Source organism: Apus apus, chromosome 24 (assembly GCF_020740795.1).
Source record: "Apus apus isolate bApuApu2 chromosome 24, bApuApu2.pri.cur, whole genome shotgun sequence".
Taxonomy (NCBI): Eukaryota; Metazoa; Chordata; class Aves; order Apodiformes; family Apodidae; genus Apus; species Apus apus.
This window is the reverse complement of record NC_067305.1, coordinates 3,014,016-3,031,766: the sequence shown is the minus strand read 5'-3', so window position 1 is coordinate 3,031,766 and position 17,751 is coordinate 3,014,016. Positions and strand designations below refer to the sequence as shown.

Here is a 17,751-nt window from a genome sequence, read left to right as displayed (position 1 = left end):
AAGCTGTGGGGCACAACTGGAGGAACAGTCCAGCACAGGTATCTCACATCCACATCCCTGGCAGCTTTCAGACAGGTTTTTGGCAGGGCTGTCTCCAGAGAAGATTCCTTTGAAGGCAGGAGAAGTCACACAGACCCCAAGATGAAGCACAACCCCACTTAATGAGATAGTTAAAAGGGTACAAACACAACTGGAAAATATGCTGAACTGCAAGGCCAGGATATTCAAATTCCTTCTCCCTAATTACATGTGATTGCTTTTTGGCAAGAGCTCAACCTGCCAGAGCAGTGAGGTTTTACAAACATTCACATAGGCATTAGATCATTGTTTGAATGAGTTATTGGCAGCCTGGATCTGAAGTGAAAACATAGTTTAAAGAAGTCCATATTGAACAGGGTGAAGCTGTCTGCTTTCATGTCTCCTGACTGTCACTGGACACCCAAGATCCCCTCCAGCTTCACGTCACTTGCACCACAACAGCACCCATGGGATGGATGTCCTGCTTCTGTGATGTTCTGACACAGACTTGTCACTCGTGCAGACAACAGCTCATGGGTGCTGGGCCATGAAGGTGATCCAAGGGCTGGAGCAGCTCTGCTCTGGGGACAGGCTGGGAGAGTTGGGGTGTTCAGCCTGGAGAAGAGAAGGCTCCAGGGAGACCTTAGAGCACCTTCCAGTGCCTGAAGGGGCTCCAGGAAAGCTGGGGAGGGGCTTGGGACAAGGGCAGGGAGGGAGAGGACAAGGGGGATGGATGAAAACTGGGAGAGGGAGATTGAGGTGAGACATGAGGAGGGAATTCTGGAGTGTGAGGGTGGTGAGAGCCTGGCCCAGGTTGCCCAGGGAAGCTGTGGCTGCCCCATCCCTGGCAGTGTTGAAGGGCAGGTTGGATGGGGCTTGGAGCAGCCTGGGCTGGTGGGAGGTGTCCCTGCCCATGCAGGGGGGTTGGATCCAGGTGATCTTTAAGGTTCCTTCCAATCCAAACCATTCCATGACTCTATGAATTATCACTGAAATCAAATACCATTCTTGGGAGAACAGATTTCTCTGTATCAGACCTTGACACAGCCAGACACTGCCCCACATTCCAAAAGAGGCCTTTCCCCTCTGTGTTTTCATCATCTTTTTGCTTTGCTCCAGTGGAAAGCATCCCTGCCTCTGCTGGAACAGTGTGACAAGGGATCAAAGTGTCTGAGCTTTGCAACACTCTACCAACCTCCAGCAAAACCTCTGAGGAAAACCAGGTGGTAACTCAGCCCCACAGGATGGGACAAATGGGAATTAACCCAGACCCATGGGTCCCTCAGGTCTGTGCCTTCAGAAAGCCACCTGAGGCAAGAGGATGGAGGACCCACAGAGGAAGGAGACCTCAGGGGATCAGATCAGGGGACAGGATCAGATCAGATCAGGGGACCAGACCTCACAGAGCAAGCTGGCATCACACCAGAGCTGGCAGCAGAAGAGCTTTGCAGCACAAGGCTTGGGCTGGAGCCTCCCTGTTTGCCATGTCCAGTCTGTTCCACTTCCAGTGCCTGCTGCCAGGGAGTCCCTGCACCACGCAGGAAGAATTCATGCTGCTGTAGAGGTGAGTGTGTCCTTCACAACACCCGGGTGCTGCAGAGCTTGAGGAGAACCTCTGGCAGCTTGGCTGGTGGATAAAAATACTCTGAACCCTGGCAGCCAACTAGCCTGGAGCACTGGTGGCTTCCACCCTTGCAGGACACCCCTGCCCTACATGTGCTTCCTAAATTAGATCTCCTGGGACCAACGTTGGCTTTTTAAGAGAGAGGTGAGCTTGTTAGTGACCAACATTATCCATTAAATGGGAATCAGCAGCTTTTATTAGACTTGGAAGTGCTGTAAAAGGAAAAGAGGAGGGGCACAGCATCCTGAACCCACTCACCTCCCCAGTGGAGCCCCTTGGGCTGGGAGAGAGGAGTTTCCCTGGGGAATTCTTGCAGGTTATTGTGATTGTTAAGTTACCTTCTGCTGCTAAGTTGCAGGAAGCCTCAGACTCAACACAGGAGCCTTAGGAAGGTGCAAGAAGATAGAGACAAGGTTTGTAAAGGGCAACTTCCCAGTGGGCCCCTTTTCCTGAGGCCAAGGAGAAAGAAAAGCCCAAGCTGGAAAGGAACTCTCTGAGGCCTGCCAAGCTCTCCACCCAGGAAAGTCAGGGTATGCAGGCTCCTTTCTGAACAATTCATACTTCTAGTTACACACTCCCTGTCTGCCCTCAGCTGTGCTGCTGGCACATAAAACCCTCATGACAGAGGAGCTAAAAAACACAGGGACTGTCCCAGTGCCCCTTGTGATTCCCTTCCCATAGGTCTCTCCCACAACGTGCTCAGGGATAAAATCTACCTGTTGGAAAAGGATCTCGTGGAACTCTGATACAACAAAGTGAGGAGAAGGATTGCTCCAGGATTTTAAGTATTAAGCAACTCTCCCTCCCTGAAATAAGTAATATAAATACTTCTTTTTTTTTCCCCTCAAATAGCAGAATTCACAACATTCCAAGAAAACCAGGACGTGGACTTTTGTCCCCTTATGTATATTCATTTTTTTTTGCCATGGCAAGACCTTTTCAAGGTGCATTCCTGACCTACAGAGGTTACTGAGCCCTTCCTTGCTCTGAACTGCCCAGCCTTCCCCTCCCACAGACCCAATTTCACCCCGCACACCAGAGAATTAACCCAAAGGCTGTTTTGACTTCTACAACTGCACCAGGGTAGCCCAGGTGTTCAGCCCAGCCAGTTTGGAGTCTCTTTTAGTGGCTCTAGATCACGGAACGGACACACAAAGGCCGATTGTCAGCGTGAGGCCAAAGGGAGCTGACACTTTCCCAGGGAAAAAAATGCCTTTGCTGTGTGTTTGGAAGGTTACACAGCTGTAAGTCTGACACAGAAGGAGTTGAAACCCTGGAGGGATTATTGCCTCAAACACATATGTGCTATGGAAGGAAGCTCTCCCGTGGACTGACATACCATTAACTCCTGCTGCTGGGAGCCCATTCCTACAGCTGGGAGTCCTTTACAGCCACAAACTGCTGCTTGCTTGTCCTGCAGATAAAACTCGTCTCATCCCTGACCTAGTGACTCAGCCTGGCTTGTATTTATTTTCTCATTTTATAAGAAACAGGCTCTTGCTCTCAACTGATTATTGCTGGGAATCCTGGTGTGGCGCGAGGCTGAGACCCACGCTGGACAGGATCAAAATCTGGAGCAGGAGAACTGGGACTTTGCCCAACAGGATCTGTCTGTCTTCCTGGGGAAAACAAACAAGCAAAGAAACAAAAAAAGTAAATAAATTAAAAAATCTCTGCTCTACATGCTTCCAATCGTGCCATCAGCTGGAGCAAAATGGAACTTCACTGCACGAGATGAATGGGCCCTTCTCCAAAATGCCCTTTAAGGACAGCGAGCACTGCCCAAGCCTGGTGAAGGTGCTGGGGCTCTCTGAAGGGCAGAAGGACAATGCCCAAGCCCCTCAAAAGGCTGGTAAAGGTGCCAAGAAAATCTGCAGGGCAGCTAAGGCCTGTCTGGGTGCCCAGCAAAGCCCAGAGAAAGCCTTGGAGGGCAGGAAAGCCCTGCCCTGGTGCTGGATAAACATAGAAAAGGATCCAGGCAATTCTGGAGAGCAGCAGGTCTCCTTGTAGGTACCAGCAACGGTCCTGGGGGTGTCTGGAGGGCAGCAGGGCTGCGCCTGAGCCCTGGCAGAGCTTGGTAAAAGCCCCGGGGAACACTGGACATCATCATCAAGGCCTCTGGAGCACCCTAAGTAAGGGCTGTGCTGGGGTGAGGGTGCTCGAGGGGCTCTGTGTGTGCTCGGCCAGCTCAGCCTGGCTGAGCCAGGCTGGTTAAGGTGGAAAGGGACCTGAAAAGATCACATAGTAGGTGCCAAAACGAAACCCATCCCCTTGGGCTGCCCCACAGAAGTGCCCAAGACTTGAAGCTGCTGGTGGCTCCTCTTGCCTGGGGAAGCAACGAGGGTCTCAGGACGGGAGCTGAGCAGAGCACAGGTGGCATCAGAGGGCAAGGAACCGAATACAGTCATCAGAGGCTGCAGAGGGGAGCAGGACTCCTCTGAGACACCCAGACAGGGCTCTGAGGAGCCAACAGGGATCCAAAGGGAGCTGGAGAGACCAAAGATGCCTGTGCGGCACCACGGGAAGCACAGCAGGCCCCGCCGGGGAAGGAGGGAGATCCTGCAGGGAGGAGAGGAAGAAGGCAGCTCAGAGAGGACACAATCAGGAGCCTGAGACAAGAGCTGTTCGAGGGCCACGCTACAGCTACAGCCCCTGAGACGCCGAGAGATGCTGCGGGGCCCTCACAGAGGAGGCGGCTCGTCCCCAACAAGCCCCTCGATTCTGAGGGGAGCAGAGGACGCTGTGGGCAGGGACCCAGCGCCGGGGGGGTCTCCGGGGGGCGGCGGGGAAGCCCGCCCGGGCTTATCGGGGTCCGCGGGCCGCCCCGCCAGCCCCGCAGCCCGCGGGGTTCGGGCGGGAAGTGCCCGAGGCTCCCGCCGCGCCTCCGCCCCCCCCGCTTCGCCTGGGGATAGCCCCGCCCCCCGCCGCCGCGCATTGGTGGAGCTGGCCGTCGCCCGGGGAATCCTCGCCTGCTATTGGCTGGTTGTGCTGTCCGTCAGGCGGCGAAGGGGGGGGATCGGGCGGCGGTGTCAGAGCTGGGTGTGAGGCGGGAGCGGGTCTGGGGGGGAGCGGGCGGTGCGGAGGGGCTGGGGGGGCAGGCAGGGCCTGGGGCACCCGGTCTGGGCCGTGAAGGTGTCCCAGGGACCAGCCAAAGCCTTGGGGGGACAACGTGGCCGATCTGGGCTCTCAACAGGGACCGGTCCAGGCTGTATCTTAGAGTCATGGGGTGTGAAGGGACCTGAAAGATCATCCAGTCCCAACCCCCTGCATGGGCAGGGACACCTCCCACCAGCCCAGGCTGCTCCAAGCCCCATCCAACCTGCCCTTCAACACTGCCAGGGATGGGGCAGCCACAGCTTCCCTGGGCAACCTGGGCCAGGCTCTCACCACCCTCACACTCCAGAATTCCCTCCTCATGTCTCACCTCAATCTCCCTCTGCCAGTTTTCATCCATCCCCCCTTGTCCTCTCCCTCCCTGCCCTTGTCCCAAGCCCCTCCCCAGCTTTCCTGGAGCCCCTTCAGGCCCTGGAAGGTGCTCTAAGGTCTCCCTGGAGCCTTCTCTTCTCCAGGATGAACACCCCAGCTCTCCCAGCCTGTCAATGGTCCAGTTGAAGTTCCGGGGTCGGTGGGAACCTGTGCCCTCCCCTCTGCTCTCTGCCCATGCCCAGGGTCCTGGCTCCCTCCAGCCTTGCAGCCAACAAAGGGGCAGCTCAGATGCACCATGGAGAACACAATAAAGGCAGAACAGGGACCTCAGCCTCAAGCTGGTTTATTGCCTGTTTCTGGAGGGTCTTCCCAGTAACGGGTGGCTCTGTAGTGCTGGGGACACAGGGACTGAGCGGCTGGGGCAGGTGGGGTCCCTCGCTGGGACTGGGGCGAGGAGCAGGATGGGGAAGGCAACACTGCTCCTGCCTGGCCTGTCACGGCTCCATCCATGGTGTCCCTGAGGCCGGCAGGCTCCAGGCACTGACCTCCCCAGAGTCTGTGAGGTCCTTGGCAGCCACCTGGATGTGGTGGAGGGTCCCAGGTGGCACCTCTGTCAGGATGTGGGATGTCTGCTCGTACGGCCCGATCTAGGGAAGGAGCAGGGTTAGGGGCACCTGGGGCCAGGGGGCCAGGACAGAGCCGCGCTCGGGGATGTGTCCCTCAGCTGTGCCTCAGTTTACCCCAGGTGGGATGCAGCGGGGGGTGGGCAGTACCGTTTTGGTGACAGAGCCCCCCTCCTGGGCATAGCGGATGAGATATTTCAGTGGGAAGTATTCCGGGAAGGGCCAGGACCCTGGTGGGCTCCACTCCAGCAGCAGCTTCTTGGTCTCCCCTGGGATAGGTGAGACCTGCAGGTCCTCAGGAGGGTCTGGCTTTACTAACAAAGCAAGGAGACAAGGGGTGAGGGGGTCTGGGACAGGGCTGCTGGGGGACAGTGACAATGTGTCCACCAGCCCCGTTGACTGAGCTGTGCCATCTGGGCTGAGACCAAACAAATCATCGCAGGGATGTTTCCACAGCCCATGAAGGGGAGCAAGCCAGAGGGAAAAGGCCCAAAGGAAACCCCAGGGCTGGATGAGACCCAGGCCAGGGGTCTGGAGCAGTGGGGGTGGGTCTGGGGGCCCAGCAGCACTCACTGATGTTCTCCAGGAGGAAGGGCAGGAGGTGGGAGGCAGTGCCCAGGGGGTTCAGAGCTGTCACGTTCAGCACGTAGGGAGTGAGGGAGAACACCTGCAGGTCCCCGAAGGAGCAGCTCCGTGGCCCCGTGGGGACACACTCCCCCTGCTCTGTGTCCCCCCCCACACCGTGCCTGGGGGGCAGAGGGGGGAGCTGGATGAGGGGCTGGCTGCCCTGCCCGCAGCCCCATGTGTGAGGCAGCACGGAGGGGGGCTCAGCCAGGCCTCGGGGGGTCCCGCACTCACCTGTACGTGGCCACGAAGTCGGTGTCCAGCAGCGGCTCAGGGGCCAGGGCCCAGGAGCAGTTCACTGCCTGTGGGTAGCTGATGGCCCAGCACTCCATGGCTGGCAATGCCGGGGGATCTGGGGCCAGGGACAGTTGTCACCCCACTGCCAGCCTCCCCAGGGGACCCCTGGCCAGCGTGGGGACCACAGGGGGGACAGGGTCACTCACAGCCCAGCCGCAGGCAGATGGTGGCCCAGGTCTCGCCGGTGCCAGGGTGGTGGCAGCTGTAGTAGCCCTCGTGGGCCAGGCTGGCGTTGGGGAGGGCCAGCCCGGGTGCAGGAAATGTCCCCAGGACAGTGTCCCCCTGGTGCCACTCAGCAGGGCCCCCCGCTGCGGCCGGGCACCGCAGCAGCACCTCGGTGCCCAGGGTGCCATGCTGCAGGGTGCAGCGGCCTGGGGGACATGGCAGAGGGCAGGGGATGCACCCCCAGAACAGCCCCCCTGACCCCCTCTGTGATCCCAGCAGGGGCTCAAGGGGACATGCCACAGCGGGTGAAGCTGGGGCAGGAAGGGTCTGGGCCTCCCTGGGCCCCCAACTCTGTTCCCAGCTCCCCTGCTGCCACTCTCTCCCCAGTGTCCCCAGGCCCTGTGCCTCTGTCCTTGGTCTCCTTGTGTCCCCAGTCCCACCAGTGTCTCTGTTCCTCCATCACCAGTCCCCCCATGTCCCCAGTCCCACCGATGTTCCTATAGTTCCATCCTTGCTCTCTCCATCTCTGTCACCAGTGTTCCCAGTCTGCCCAACCCTGCTGCCTCTAGTCCCCTCAGCTTCCCCCAGACCTCCATTCCAGACCCCTAGTCCCTCTATGGTCAGTCCCCCCTGCCCCTTTACCTCTGTCCCCATTGTCCCCACCCCCCCCAGGTCCCTCCAGACCTCCATCCCAGCTGCCCCAGTCCCTCCATCCCTGGTCCCACGTGCCCCCCTACCTCTGTCCCTGTTGTCCCCGTCCCTTGTGCCCGCTGTGCTGTTGTAGGGAGCAGTGAAGGCAGGTGCCACCAAAGCCACCACCCAAAGCCACTTCATGGCAGGGAGACTCAGCAGAGCTGCCCAGTTCCAGGGACCTGTGGGGACAGGTGGGTCAAAGGCTCAAAGCCCAGGGCAGGGGACAGCAGGGTCCCCACAGGTCCCCAGGTGGTCCATGGGGTTCAAACCCATCTCCGGGCCACCCCACAGTGCTGTGCCTCAGTTTCCCCCTGGCCTTGCCAGATGCCCTGGGGACAGGGGATGGGTTTCTCCCTGCAGAGGACAGATCCTGCTGCCAGGAAGGAGGAGGGAGCAAAAGCACCCTGTGTCACCAGGGTTCCCACGGGGACCTGCACTCACCCCTGCACTCCCATGCCCATGTTTGGGATTGTAGGTCACTCTGGGTCTCGACCAGGGCAGGGGCCAGTGCCCTCAGCTGTCCCCCAGCTCCCAGGGTGTCTGAGAGGGACTGTCCCTCACAGAGACCCCCCAGACCCAGCCTAGGCACCGAGCCCAGCACCACCGGCTCAAATCCTGCCCTTGCAGCTGGCTGAGCCCCGGGGGTGACGTCCTGCCTTTCCCTGCACCCAGACAAGAGGCTCCCCATGTGCCCTCCCCAGCCAGGGGCTGTGGGGCTGCCCCCGACACCCCCCTACGCCCCCAGCCCCACGGGGAGCCCTGTTTCCCGGCACGCTCACCGCAGCAGGGCCAGCACCCGGGACCAGAGGCTGTCACGGTGCAGGACGCCGCGTTCCCGGCCGGGCTCAGCCCATTTCCTCGGGCAGGAAACTCTGTCCCCCCCAGCAGGGACCGCCCTGCCCGGCTCCGCAGGGATCCCCGCCTGTCCCGGGCCCGCAGGAAAACCATCCTGGATCTGCCTGAGAGGGTTTCAAACCCTTCCCATGCCACCATCTGGCTTCCTTCGTGTTCACCTGCTCCCAGCTGGGGACATCGAGGCTGGGTGGCACCAGTCCCCTCCCCAGCTCCCCTAGCCTCTCCACACTCTGTGCCCACCCTTGTCCCCTCCCAAGATGAACTGTCCCCTTGGTGTGAGTACAAATATTTTATTGCTGCTGTGCGGGGTGGCCAGGGCTGGGCTGGGGGTGCCTGTGCCAGTGACAAGGTGCTGCCCGCAGAAGGAAAGGGGGCCCAGAGGGTGCTGGCACGGGCTTGCCCCCCCAGCTGTGTCACTGGCTGTGCCCACCAAGCCCTGTGGCACTGCCCTGTGAGCAAGGGATCATCTGCTCTGCTCCTGCAGCCGCTGCATCCTCAGGATCTGGCACAGGAGTCTCTGCACGTCCTCATCCATGTGGCCCTGGGGTGGAGGGGACGTTGGTGGGGATGTCACAGGGGACATCGGGGAGTCTCTGCGCATGGCCCAAGCACCCCTGGGTTGGCACCTGGATCCAGCCCCTTGCTGTGTCCCACACGCCTGCGGGCATCCACGTGGGGCTGGCTGGTACCCTGCTCCCCCCACACCAGTGTCCCCAGTTCCCCCACAGCCACGTCCCTACCTCACCTGCACTGCACAGAGCAGGTGGCTCCGGTACAGCGTCACCACCTTGCTGTGCCGTGTTTCTGTCTCCTGCAAGACAGCACGTGGGTTTGAGCACAGGGCCGGGCGGTTGTGGCAGCTCAGAACCCACCAGGCAACGGCCACAGACCCCCAGGACCCACCGCCAGCTTCTCCTCCAGCGCCCGGACCCTGGCCTGGAGCGTGGCAGTGTCAGGGGGTGACTGTGCTGGTCCCCGGGGCTCAGGGAGGGCGTTCAGGGCTTCCTTCAGCCTGAAGACCTCCTTGGAGAGCTCAGTGATCTGCACGGTGCACAGAAATGACAGGGACCCCTCACGGACTCACTGATTCCTTTGGGTGGGAAGGGACCTTCAAGATCACCTAGATCCAACCCCCCTGCATGGGCAGGGACACCTCCCACCAGCCCAGGCTGCTCCAAGCCCCATCCAACCTGCCCTTCAACACTGCCAGGGATGGGGCAGCCACAGCTTCCCTGGGCAACCTGGGCCAGGCTCTCACCACCCTCACACTCCAGAATTCCCTCCTCATGTCTCACCTCAATCTCCCTCTGCCAGTTTTCATCCATCCCCCCTTGTCCTCTCCCTCCCTGCCCCACTCCCCAGGTCACGATGGAGAATTCCTTCTTCATATCCGATCTAAATCTCCCCTCTTCCAGCTTAAACCCCTTTCCCCACCTGGGAGCCCCTCACCACCTCCTCCTTGCCCCCTACCTTCCTGTCCCTCTCCCTGACCAGCCGAGCTGCCTCCTCAGCCTGACCGTGCTGCTCCCGCAGCCGCCGGGCCTGCTCCTGCGCCTCAGCCAGCTGCTTCTGCGCCGCCGCCAGCCGCTCCTCGGCCGCCTGCCGCTCGCTCTTCATGAAGAGGGCCTGGCGCTGCACCCGGAACACCTCCTCGCACGTCTTCTCGTGCCGCCGCGACAGCTCCTCCAGCCGCCGGGCCAGCGCGGCCGCCTCGGCCCGCAGCCCTTCCTGCGCCGCCTCGTGCTCTCCCCGCGGCACCGCGGCGGCCAGCTGGGCCTGCAGCCCGGCAGCCTCGCGGCCCTTGGCCTCGGCCGCCGCTTCCAGCCGCGCCGCCCGCTCCCGCAGCGCCCGCGCCTGCTCCTCCAGCGCCGCCGTGGCCCGGGCGTGCTCGTCCCGCGGCACCCGGGCCTGCGCCTCCGCCTGCGCCCGCCGCAGCCGCGCCAGGGCCTCCTCGTGCTCCCGCCGGCCCACCGGCCGGGCAGCCAGCTGCTCCCGCAGGCTGCCCAGCTCGGCCTCCCGCCGGCACAGCGTCTCCCGCAGCTGCCCCAGCTGGGCCGTCACCTCCTCCTGCTGCCGCACCAGCTCGGCCACCCGGCTCTCCAGCACCGCTGCCTCGGGGCTGCCGCCCGCCCGCCGCTCCCGCGCCTTGGCCTCCAGCTCCCGCCGCAGGGCCTCGGCCTCGGCCTCGGCGCGGCCGCAGCGCTCCAGCAGGGCCTCCTTCTCCCTCGACGCCTCCTCCAGGGAGGCTCCCAGCGAGGCCGGCGCCTCCATGGCCTCCAGACGGGCCTGCATCTCCTTCACCTGCCGCTCCCGCTCCTCCAGGGCTGCCTGTGCCCGCCGCAGGGCTGCCCGGGCCTCCTCCAGCTCAGCCCCCGGCTCAGCCACCGAGGAGGAGGAGGAGGAGGAGGCCGGTGTGCCCGGGGCCCGCAGCTCGCCCCGGCTCCCAGCCGGCTCCTTGGCACGGCACCGGGCCGCGCTCTCCTCCGCCGCTTGTTCCGAGGCTGCCGTCGGCCCCTCCAGCTCCCCACGGACCTCGTCCCTCGCGTCCCGCTCTGACTGCTGCGCCCGCAGCTGCTCCAGCTCCCGCTGCAGAGCCTTGTAGAGGCTGGCGGGGACACAGTCCCCCGGGCTGGATGGGTCGCTCTCGTCCCGCTCATAGTTCTCCAGCACCTGCCAAGGGGACAATGAGGCCAGCAGGGCCCCGGGGACAGAGGCAGGGAGGGACAGACAGACAGACGGGGACCTGCCTGTATTTTCTCCCTCAGCTCCTTGTTCTGCACGGTGAGGGACTGCACCTGCCCCTGCAGCGTGGCCAGCAGCTCCTCAGCTGAGGGGCTCAGCGTCTTCTTGGAGAGCAGCAGCTCTGCCCCTGTGGGGCGCAGGGACACCAGGGCCATGCCCACCCGTGTCCCCAGGGGCCACCAGCCCTGCAGGGGCCTCGGGAGGCAGGCAGGGCCCTACCTGGGAACTCCAGCGGGTCTCCCTCCTCATCCTGCAGCGTCTCGATGTCGTAGCTCGTGTTCTCCTTCTCGTTCTGGGGGTGCATGGTGGTGGTCACCCCCCGTCCATCACAGCACCTGGCACTGCCAGCTGCTGCCCACACCCACCTCCAGGGAGGACAAGCGGCTCCGCAGAGTCTCCACCTCCTTGCCCAGCCTCTCCTTCTCGCCATCCCGTGCTGCCAGCTGCTTCTCCAGCTCCTGGATCTGTGGGGGCAGGACACAGGCATGGGGTCCCCATCATTCCCACCAGAGTCCCGGAGGCATCCCCAGGCACCAAGACCTCTCAAGAGCTGAGGCCACTCGTGACATCTTCTCCAGCCTCACCCGCTTCTCCATGGAGCGCAGGGAGCCCTCATCCACCTCTGCCCGCTAGCAGGACACAGGGAGAGAACAGGGAGGGATCAATGCTGTCCCCATCCCTTCTGCCCCCTCCCCAGGGACCCTGTGGCTCACTGGTACCTCCCGTCTCTGCTTCTCCTGCTGCTCCAAACCCCGGATCTTCTGCAGGAACTGGGCCCTCTCCTGCCGCAGCCGCACGATCTCCTCGTAGGCATCTCGGTCCTCCTGAGGACAAGCAGCCACCAGAGCTCAGGGCCAGGCCCTGCCAGCCCCCTCCCCACTGCCACCCCCTCCTGCACCACCCTCAGCAGGGGCTGGGGGCCTGGGTGCTGCGGGCACCTGGGAGTGGGGATGAACCCCCCATTTGCAGCTCAGGGCAGCCCCCGAGCATCACTTCCACTGTGGGGAGGGGTCCCCACACAGCCCCCAGGGTAGGAGAAGCTGGGGAAGGTTTCCTGAGCTGGCCATGGTTTGGTTACCCTGCACCTGCCCCGCCGGGTGTGGACGTGGAGCTGAGGGGACCTGCTCTCACCTGGCTGGGGGTGCCCAGGGGAGGCAGAGGGGCTTTCCTCTTCCTCGGGGTGCTGTTCTTCTCCCTCACAGATGACTGGCTGGGTGAAGATGTCTGTGGAAGACACCAGGGCAGAGGGGCCATCACATCTAAAGTGGCCTCCCTTTTTCCCAACCCACCACCACTTTGGAGAACCCCAGAGCTCCCGGGGAGCCCTGCCCAGAGGCTGGGGCCAGCCCTGGTGAGAGCTGGGCAGCCTGGCAGGCCCTTACCTGGGATGTCCTCTCTGCTGACTCCTCTTCTGGGGTGCAGAGCAGGAGGGAAGAGAAATTGGGGGGGGTTAGGGGACTGTAGGGGTGGGCACAGCAGGCGGGGCCATGTGGGTGCGGTGGCACCTCTGAATGTGCTCACACAGGGGTGGGCACTTGGGGTACGTGCACCCACACGTGCAGGGGGGGGCACACGTGTGTGTACAGGGGGGACACGTGCAGACAGGCAAATACAGGGGTGCAGGTGGGTGTGTAATGGCAGGGATGCACAGACACGGACACGTAGACACACGTACAAACACACAGCCTGATACACGCATGAACACGCGCGTGCAACGTGTGCAAGGCAGCACGACAGGCATCCAAGGCTTAGCACCACCTCCCAACCCTCAGCTGCTGACAACGTGGGCGGAGACCCCTCCAGCACATGGGACAAGGGGACGTGTGCCCCCCAACCTCGCTCAGCCCCCCGCCCCAAAGCAGCCTGCAGGGTGACAACACCCCGTGGGCCCATCCCCGGGGGACGAGGAGCAGCAGGGTGGCAGGGCTGCCTCACCGCTGGCCCAGGAGCAGCGCTGAGCAGCCTCCTGCAGGAAGTGCTGGATGAGAGCGTTGCCCGTGGCCAGGCTGTAGTGGGTGGCATCGTGGCCTGTGGAGTCCACCACGGCCACCTGGGCACCGCCGTTGACCAGCACCTCCACCGTCTCCACGCTGCCGTTCTCACAGGCCAGCATCAAGGCTGTCCTGAGCAGAGAGGGGTGGGGAGCAGAGGTGAGGGGGCCGTTCCCTGTGTCCCCCGTCTGCTCCCAGTGCCCACCAGGGCAGCCTCACCTCCCCTGCAGGTCCTGGCTGTTGACAGCAGCCCCGCGGTGCAGCAGGTACCGGCAGAGCTCCGAGTGGCTCATCTTGGCAGCGAGGATCAGCGGGGTGGAGCCATCCTGGGCAAGGTCAGGGGGGGGTGAGGCTGTGCAGACGAGGCTCAGATCCCCCCCGTGGGGCACCTCACTTCCATTATCTCCCCCGTTTCCACATCCCACTCCATGGGGTGTTTCACCCCAGCAGCCAACCCTCCGCCTGCCGCCCCAGGAGCTGCTGCGGTTCAGAGGCAGCCCGAGCCTGAGCCCTGGCTGACCTTGCAGGGCCGGGAGCAGAGGGATCTCACCTTGTCCTTCATGTTCAACGGAGCTTTGAAATCACAGAGGATCTCGGAGCACGAGATGCAGCCGCTGACCGCTGGGGGGAAAGGAGAGAGGCTGAGCACTCTGCCTCCCGCGGGGCGCCGGCAGGACGGGGCTGGCACTGTCCCCACTCCCCGGCACTGTCCCCACTCACCTGCACTGTCCTCACTCACCTGCACTGTCCCCACTCCCTGGCACTGTCCCCACTCACCTGCACTGTCCCCACTCCCCGGCACTGTCCCCACTCCCTGGCACTGTCCCCACTCACCTGCACTGTCCCCGTTCCCCTGCACTGTCCCCACTCACCTGCACTGTCTCCACTCCCTGGCACTGTCCCCACTCCCCGGCACTGTCCCCACTCCCCGGCACTGTCCCCACTCACCTGCACTGTCTCCACTCCCTGGCACTGTCCCCACTCCCCGGCACTGTCCCCACTCACCTGCACTGTCTCCACTCCCTGGCACTGTCCTCACTCACCTGCACTGTCCCCACTCACCTGCACTGTCCCCACTCACCTGCCAGGTGCAGCGCTGTTCGGCCGTTGTTGTCAACCACGTCCACGGGGCAGGAGGCCTGAGGGGGAGAGCCTGGGTCACAGGAGGACAAGGGACAGACAGACTGACTGTTCCCAGGGGCTACTTGGCATGGTGGAGGGCCGAGCAGGTGCCAGGCAGAGGTAGGAACGACCTTGCCGAGGAGCACCAGTGGGGAGGGAAGGGAGCTGAAGGATGCAGAGGACACCTGGCTGGCACAGCACCCCCCTCCCTCACACCCCAGGTACCTGCAGCAGTTTGCTGACACACTGAGGGTGGCCATGCCTGGATGCCAGGTGCAGGGCAGTGTAACCTGGGGAGAGGGACAGATGGACAGGTCAGGGAACAGGCAATGGGGCTGTGGCAGAGGGGACTGGTTGGGTGACAAACAAAAGGATCTGCTGGACTAGGGCTGAATGAGAGCCACATCCTATAAGGGCTTGTAGTGAGAGGGCAAGGGGGGATGAATTAAAACTGGAAGAGGGGAGATTGAGGTGAGACATGAGGAGGAAATCCTGGAGTGTGAGGGTGGTGAGAGCCTGGCCCAGGTTGCCCAGGGAAGCTGTGGCTGCCCCATCCCTGGCAGTGTTGAAGGGCAGGTTGGATGGGGCTTGGAGCAGCCTGGGCTGGTGGGAGGTGTCCCTGCCCATGCAGGGGGTTGGATCTAGATGATCTTCAAGGTCCCTTCCCACCCAAACCATCCCATGATCCCCAAGAGCACCATCGATCAGTGCTTGAGTCCCTGTAGGAAACTGAGACAATTTACAGCCCCCACAGATGTGGCTGTCACCTCTGTCCCCTCAGCCTCAACACCTCCCAGCTGGGTGGGAACAACCAGGGAGCACCGGTGGTCCCGGCAGGTCCATGGCATTAGCCAGGGGCACGTGGTGGCCATGGCCCCTCACCCGAGCTGTCCTTGGTCATGGCATCCACGCCGTGAGCCAGCATGGCTTCCAAGCAGTCCACATTCCCCCGCATGGCAGCCAGGTGGAACCTGCAGCAAGACCAGGGGCTGTTGAACTCACATCCCTGGCCACCAGCCTTGTCCCCAGCCCTGTGCCCCCCCCGTCCCGGGGACATGGGTCAGCAGCACTCACGCAGATTTGCCCTCTGAGTCCAGCTTGGTGGGGACCAGGCCCTTGCGGACAAGGAGAGATGTCACCTTCCCAGCATCGTTGTAGTCCACAGCTTGCAGGAGCTTCTCATCATTCTTGGTCCAGTCCTGGCTCTGCAGTGAAGCCAAGAGGAAGCTGTGAGGGGTGCACCAGCCGGGGGACAGGCAGGGGGGGCTGGGCTGGGCTGCCTGTCCTCATCCCCATCCCTGCTATCTTCCATCCCTCTCCCTTGGGATGCCCATCTCAGGGCCAGCCCCTTCCCTGGGTGCTGTGGTGTCTGGCCCCCAGGTTCAGAGGGGGGACAGCTGATTGGGGGGAGGATCCCCTTCAGCCCCCCCTAGTTTGCAGCTCTCAGACCAGGAGATTTACAGAGCTGTGGAACCTGGGGGGGAGCCCAGGCTGCCTGGTTGCCCGCGCCCCAGGAGTTGCCCCTGCCACCCCAGTGACCACGATGCTGACCACAGCCAGCACCCCCGGGGGGCCTGAGCCCCATCCCTGAGCCCATTCCCAGCCCTGCTTTGCTCCCCGATGAGGAAGGGACAAAGTCAGAGTGAGCACAGAGGGACAGCAGGTCCCTGGGGATGGCTCCATGCTTCCTGGGACATACAGGGCACAACCCTGCGCAGGATTGGGGCCGGATGAGGGGCTTGCTGACCCTGTGGTCCCACAATATCCCCATCCTTGGCCCTCAGCGGGACAGGGCCAGCCCGGGAAGCCCTGGTTTCGTTCACCCCGTGGTGACAAACCGGAGCTCACTGCGGTCCTGGTGGCAGGAAATGGATGTCACCTTTTGGGAGCTGCTGGCGTCCTGCCCCTCACCGGCCCGGTGCCCGGTGCCAGGGACCTGTGCCACTGTGCCCGCCTGCTGCCCCCGCCAGACCCCCCCCCAGCCAGTCCCCCCCCAGCCCTGCGGAGCCAGTGGACCCCGAATAAACCAGTCTCTCTTACTGGGCAAACTGGGAGGGTGGTGCCCTCTCCCCCCCCCCGCCGCCCCGCCTTGTCACGCAAGGACAAAGCAGGTTGGAGAGGATGCGGCGGAGCCCCGGGGTGGGGTTGGGGGCTCCAGGTGGGGGGGAGGGGGGGGTCCAGGTGGGGTGGGGGTGACGCGGCTTCCCCCGGAGGGTGGGAGCAAAGGGGACCCGAGGTGGAAGGGCAGGGACCTACCGCGAAGGAGGCAGCGGCGCAGAGGCAGATCTGCTTCATGGTGCTGAGGAGGAGGCGCCGGGCAGCCATGCACCCCTCGCCCCCCACCCGGCTGAGGGCAGGTTGGGGCTCCGGGCCGGGGACCCCAGACCCCAGCTCGCTCCAGCATCGCTGCCGGGCGGGGGCCGGTTCCTGCCGCAGTGGGAACCAGGATCCGCCTCCCTCCATCCCTCCGTCCCTCCTTCTTTCCCTCCCTCCTCAGCATCCAGAGCTCCGGGCATCCCCGTATCCAAGTACCAAGGTCCCAGTCAGCGTCCAGCACCCAGACTGGTCCCAGTTAAAGTGGGAGGGGTTCGGGGCGGGCGCAGCTTTCCCACCTCAAGGGGAGGTAGCAGTGCACCCCCAAACCAAGGGAATGAGCACCCTCCTGCCACACGGCCCCTGCTCCTGGCACAGGGGGACGTGGGACCCCCTGTCCTGCCCTGGGGGTACAGACTCAGCCCCCAACACAACCCTGGGGTGGAGGGAGGGGCAGGACCCTCTGCCTGCATTGCAGGGGTCCAGCAATCTCCCCTTAAGGAGGGAACCCCAGAATTCAAAGTGTTCCCAGAAGAGCCCTGGGGACAAGGCAGGACAAACAGGAGCCTCTCACCCCTCCTCGTTCACAGAAGCATCCAGGGCACTGTGGGGAAACTGAGGCACAGAGCACCCCACGCAGGGCAGACTCCGCATGGGGGGGGTTTCCACCTACATCCGTGTGTTCCCAACCCTGTGTCCACACGTCCACCTGGTGCTGCCACGGGCCCTGAGGACAGCACTGTCACCCTCTGCCTGGTGTGCACGATGGTGAGAGGCTGTGGCACCATGCCAGGCTGGTGCTGAATAATTGAGGAGCATCGACGTGGTGGTGCCACTGGCTGTGGCAGCTGGAAAGCTGGCTGCTGTCCCGAGGGAGGGGACAAGGAGAGGACCTGGAACCTGCTTCCTCTCCCTGCTGCTGCGTTTTGTTTTGTTTTGTTTTCCCTTTGTTCTGCCCCACTCCCAGCAGATGGTCCTTGGGAGGACCCTTGGGTGCACTGTCAGCTCCATCCCACCAGCTGCTGTCCCCATGGGGATCAGCCACCCCCGTGTCCCAGGGCAGGTCATGGTGTCCCTGGGACACTGGGAACAATCCCCATGTCCCCATGAAACTTGGGACCTTCCCGGGCTGCTCCTTGAGTCTCTGTGAAACTTGGGTCATCCCCAGGGCAGGTCCCAATGTCCCTGTGAAACTAGGGACATCCCAGGGCAGGTCCCAATGTCCCTGTGAAACTAGGGACATCCCAGGGCAGGTCCC

At 62.8% G+C, this 17,751-nt stretch overlaps 2 protein-coding genes across 4 annotated transcripts; both read right to left on the bottom strand.

The window, feature by feature from the left end:
- Positions 1-5,394: 5,394 nt before the first annotated feature.
- EBI3 (Epstein-Barr virus induced 3) lies at positions 5,395-8,418 on the bottom strand. Its single transcript, XM_051639971.1, has 7 exons — positions 8,250-8,418; positions 7,515-7,649; positions 6,759-6,983; positions 6,550-6,667; positions 6,265-6,437; positions 5,842-6,005; positions 5,395-5,715 (listed from the first exon to the last, which is right to left on the bottom strand). The coding sequence occupies exons 1-7, from the start codon at positions 8,416-8,418 to the stop codon at positions 5,563-5,565; spliced, it is 1,137 nt and encodes a 378-aa protein (XP_051495931.1). The 3' UTR covers positions 5,395-5,562.
- Positions 8,419-8,635: 217 nt separating this feature from the next.
- ANKRD24 (ankyrin repeat domain 24) lies at positions 8,636-16,781 on the bottom strand. Of its 3 annotated transcripts, none has more exons than XM_051639732.1 (19): positions 16,437-16,781; positions 15,255-15,385; positions 15,063-15,151; positions 14,406-14,470; positions 14,140-14,197; positions 13,609-13,679; positions 13,278-13,384; positions 13,003-13,190; positions 12,450-12,475; positions 12,199-12,291; positions 11,787-11,891; positions 11,652-11,696; positions 11,433-11,531; positions 11,287-11,359; positions 11,073-11,194; positions 9,796-10,995; positions 9,229-9,366; positions 9,071-9,136; positions 8,636-8,866 (listed from the first exon to the last, which is right to left on the bottom strand). In XM_051639732.1, exons 1-19 carry the CDS (start codon positions 16,641-16,643, stop codon positions 8,789-8,791), a joined length of 2,961 nt encoding a protein of 986 aa, XP_051495692.1. In that variant the 5' UTR covers positions 16,644-16,781; the 3' UTR covers positions 8,636-8,788. The 3 variants fall into 3 exon arrangements, with proteins under 3 accessions (XP_051495692.1, XP_051495691.1, XP_051495693.1); XM_051639731.1 differs by having other exon boundaries at positions 12,450-12,478; positions 16,437-16,780; XM_051639733.1 differs by lacking the exon at positions 9,229-9,366 and having other exon boundaries at positions 12,450-12,478.
- Between the last annotated feature and the right edge of the window lie 970 nt (positions 16,782-17,751).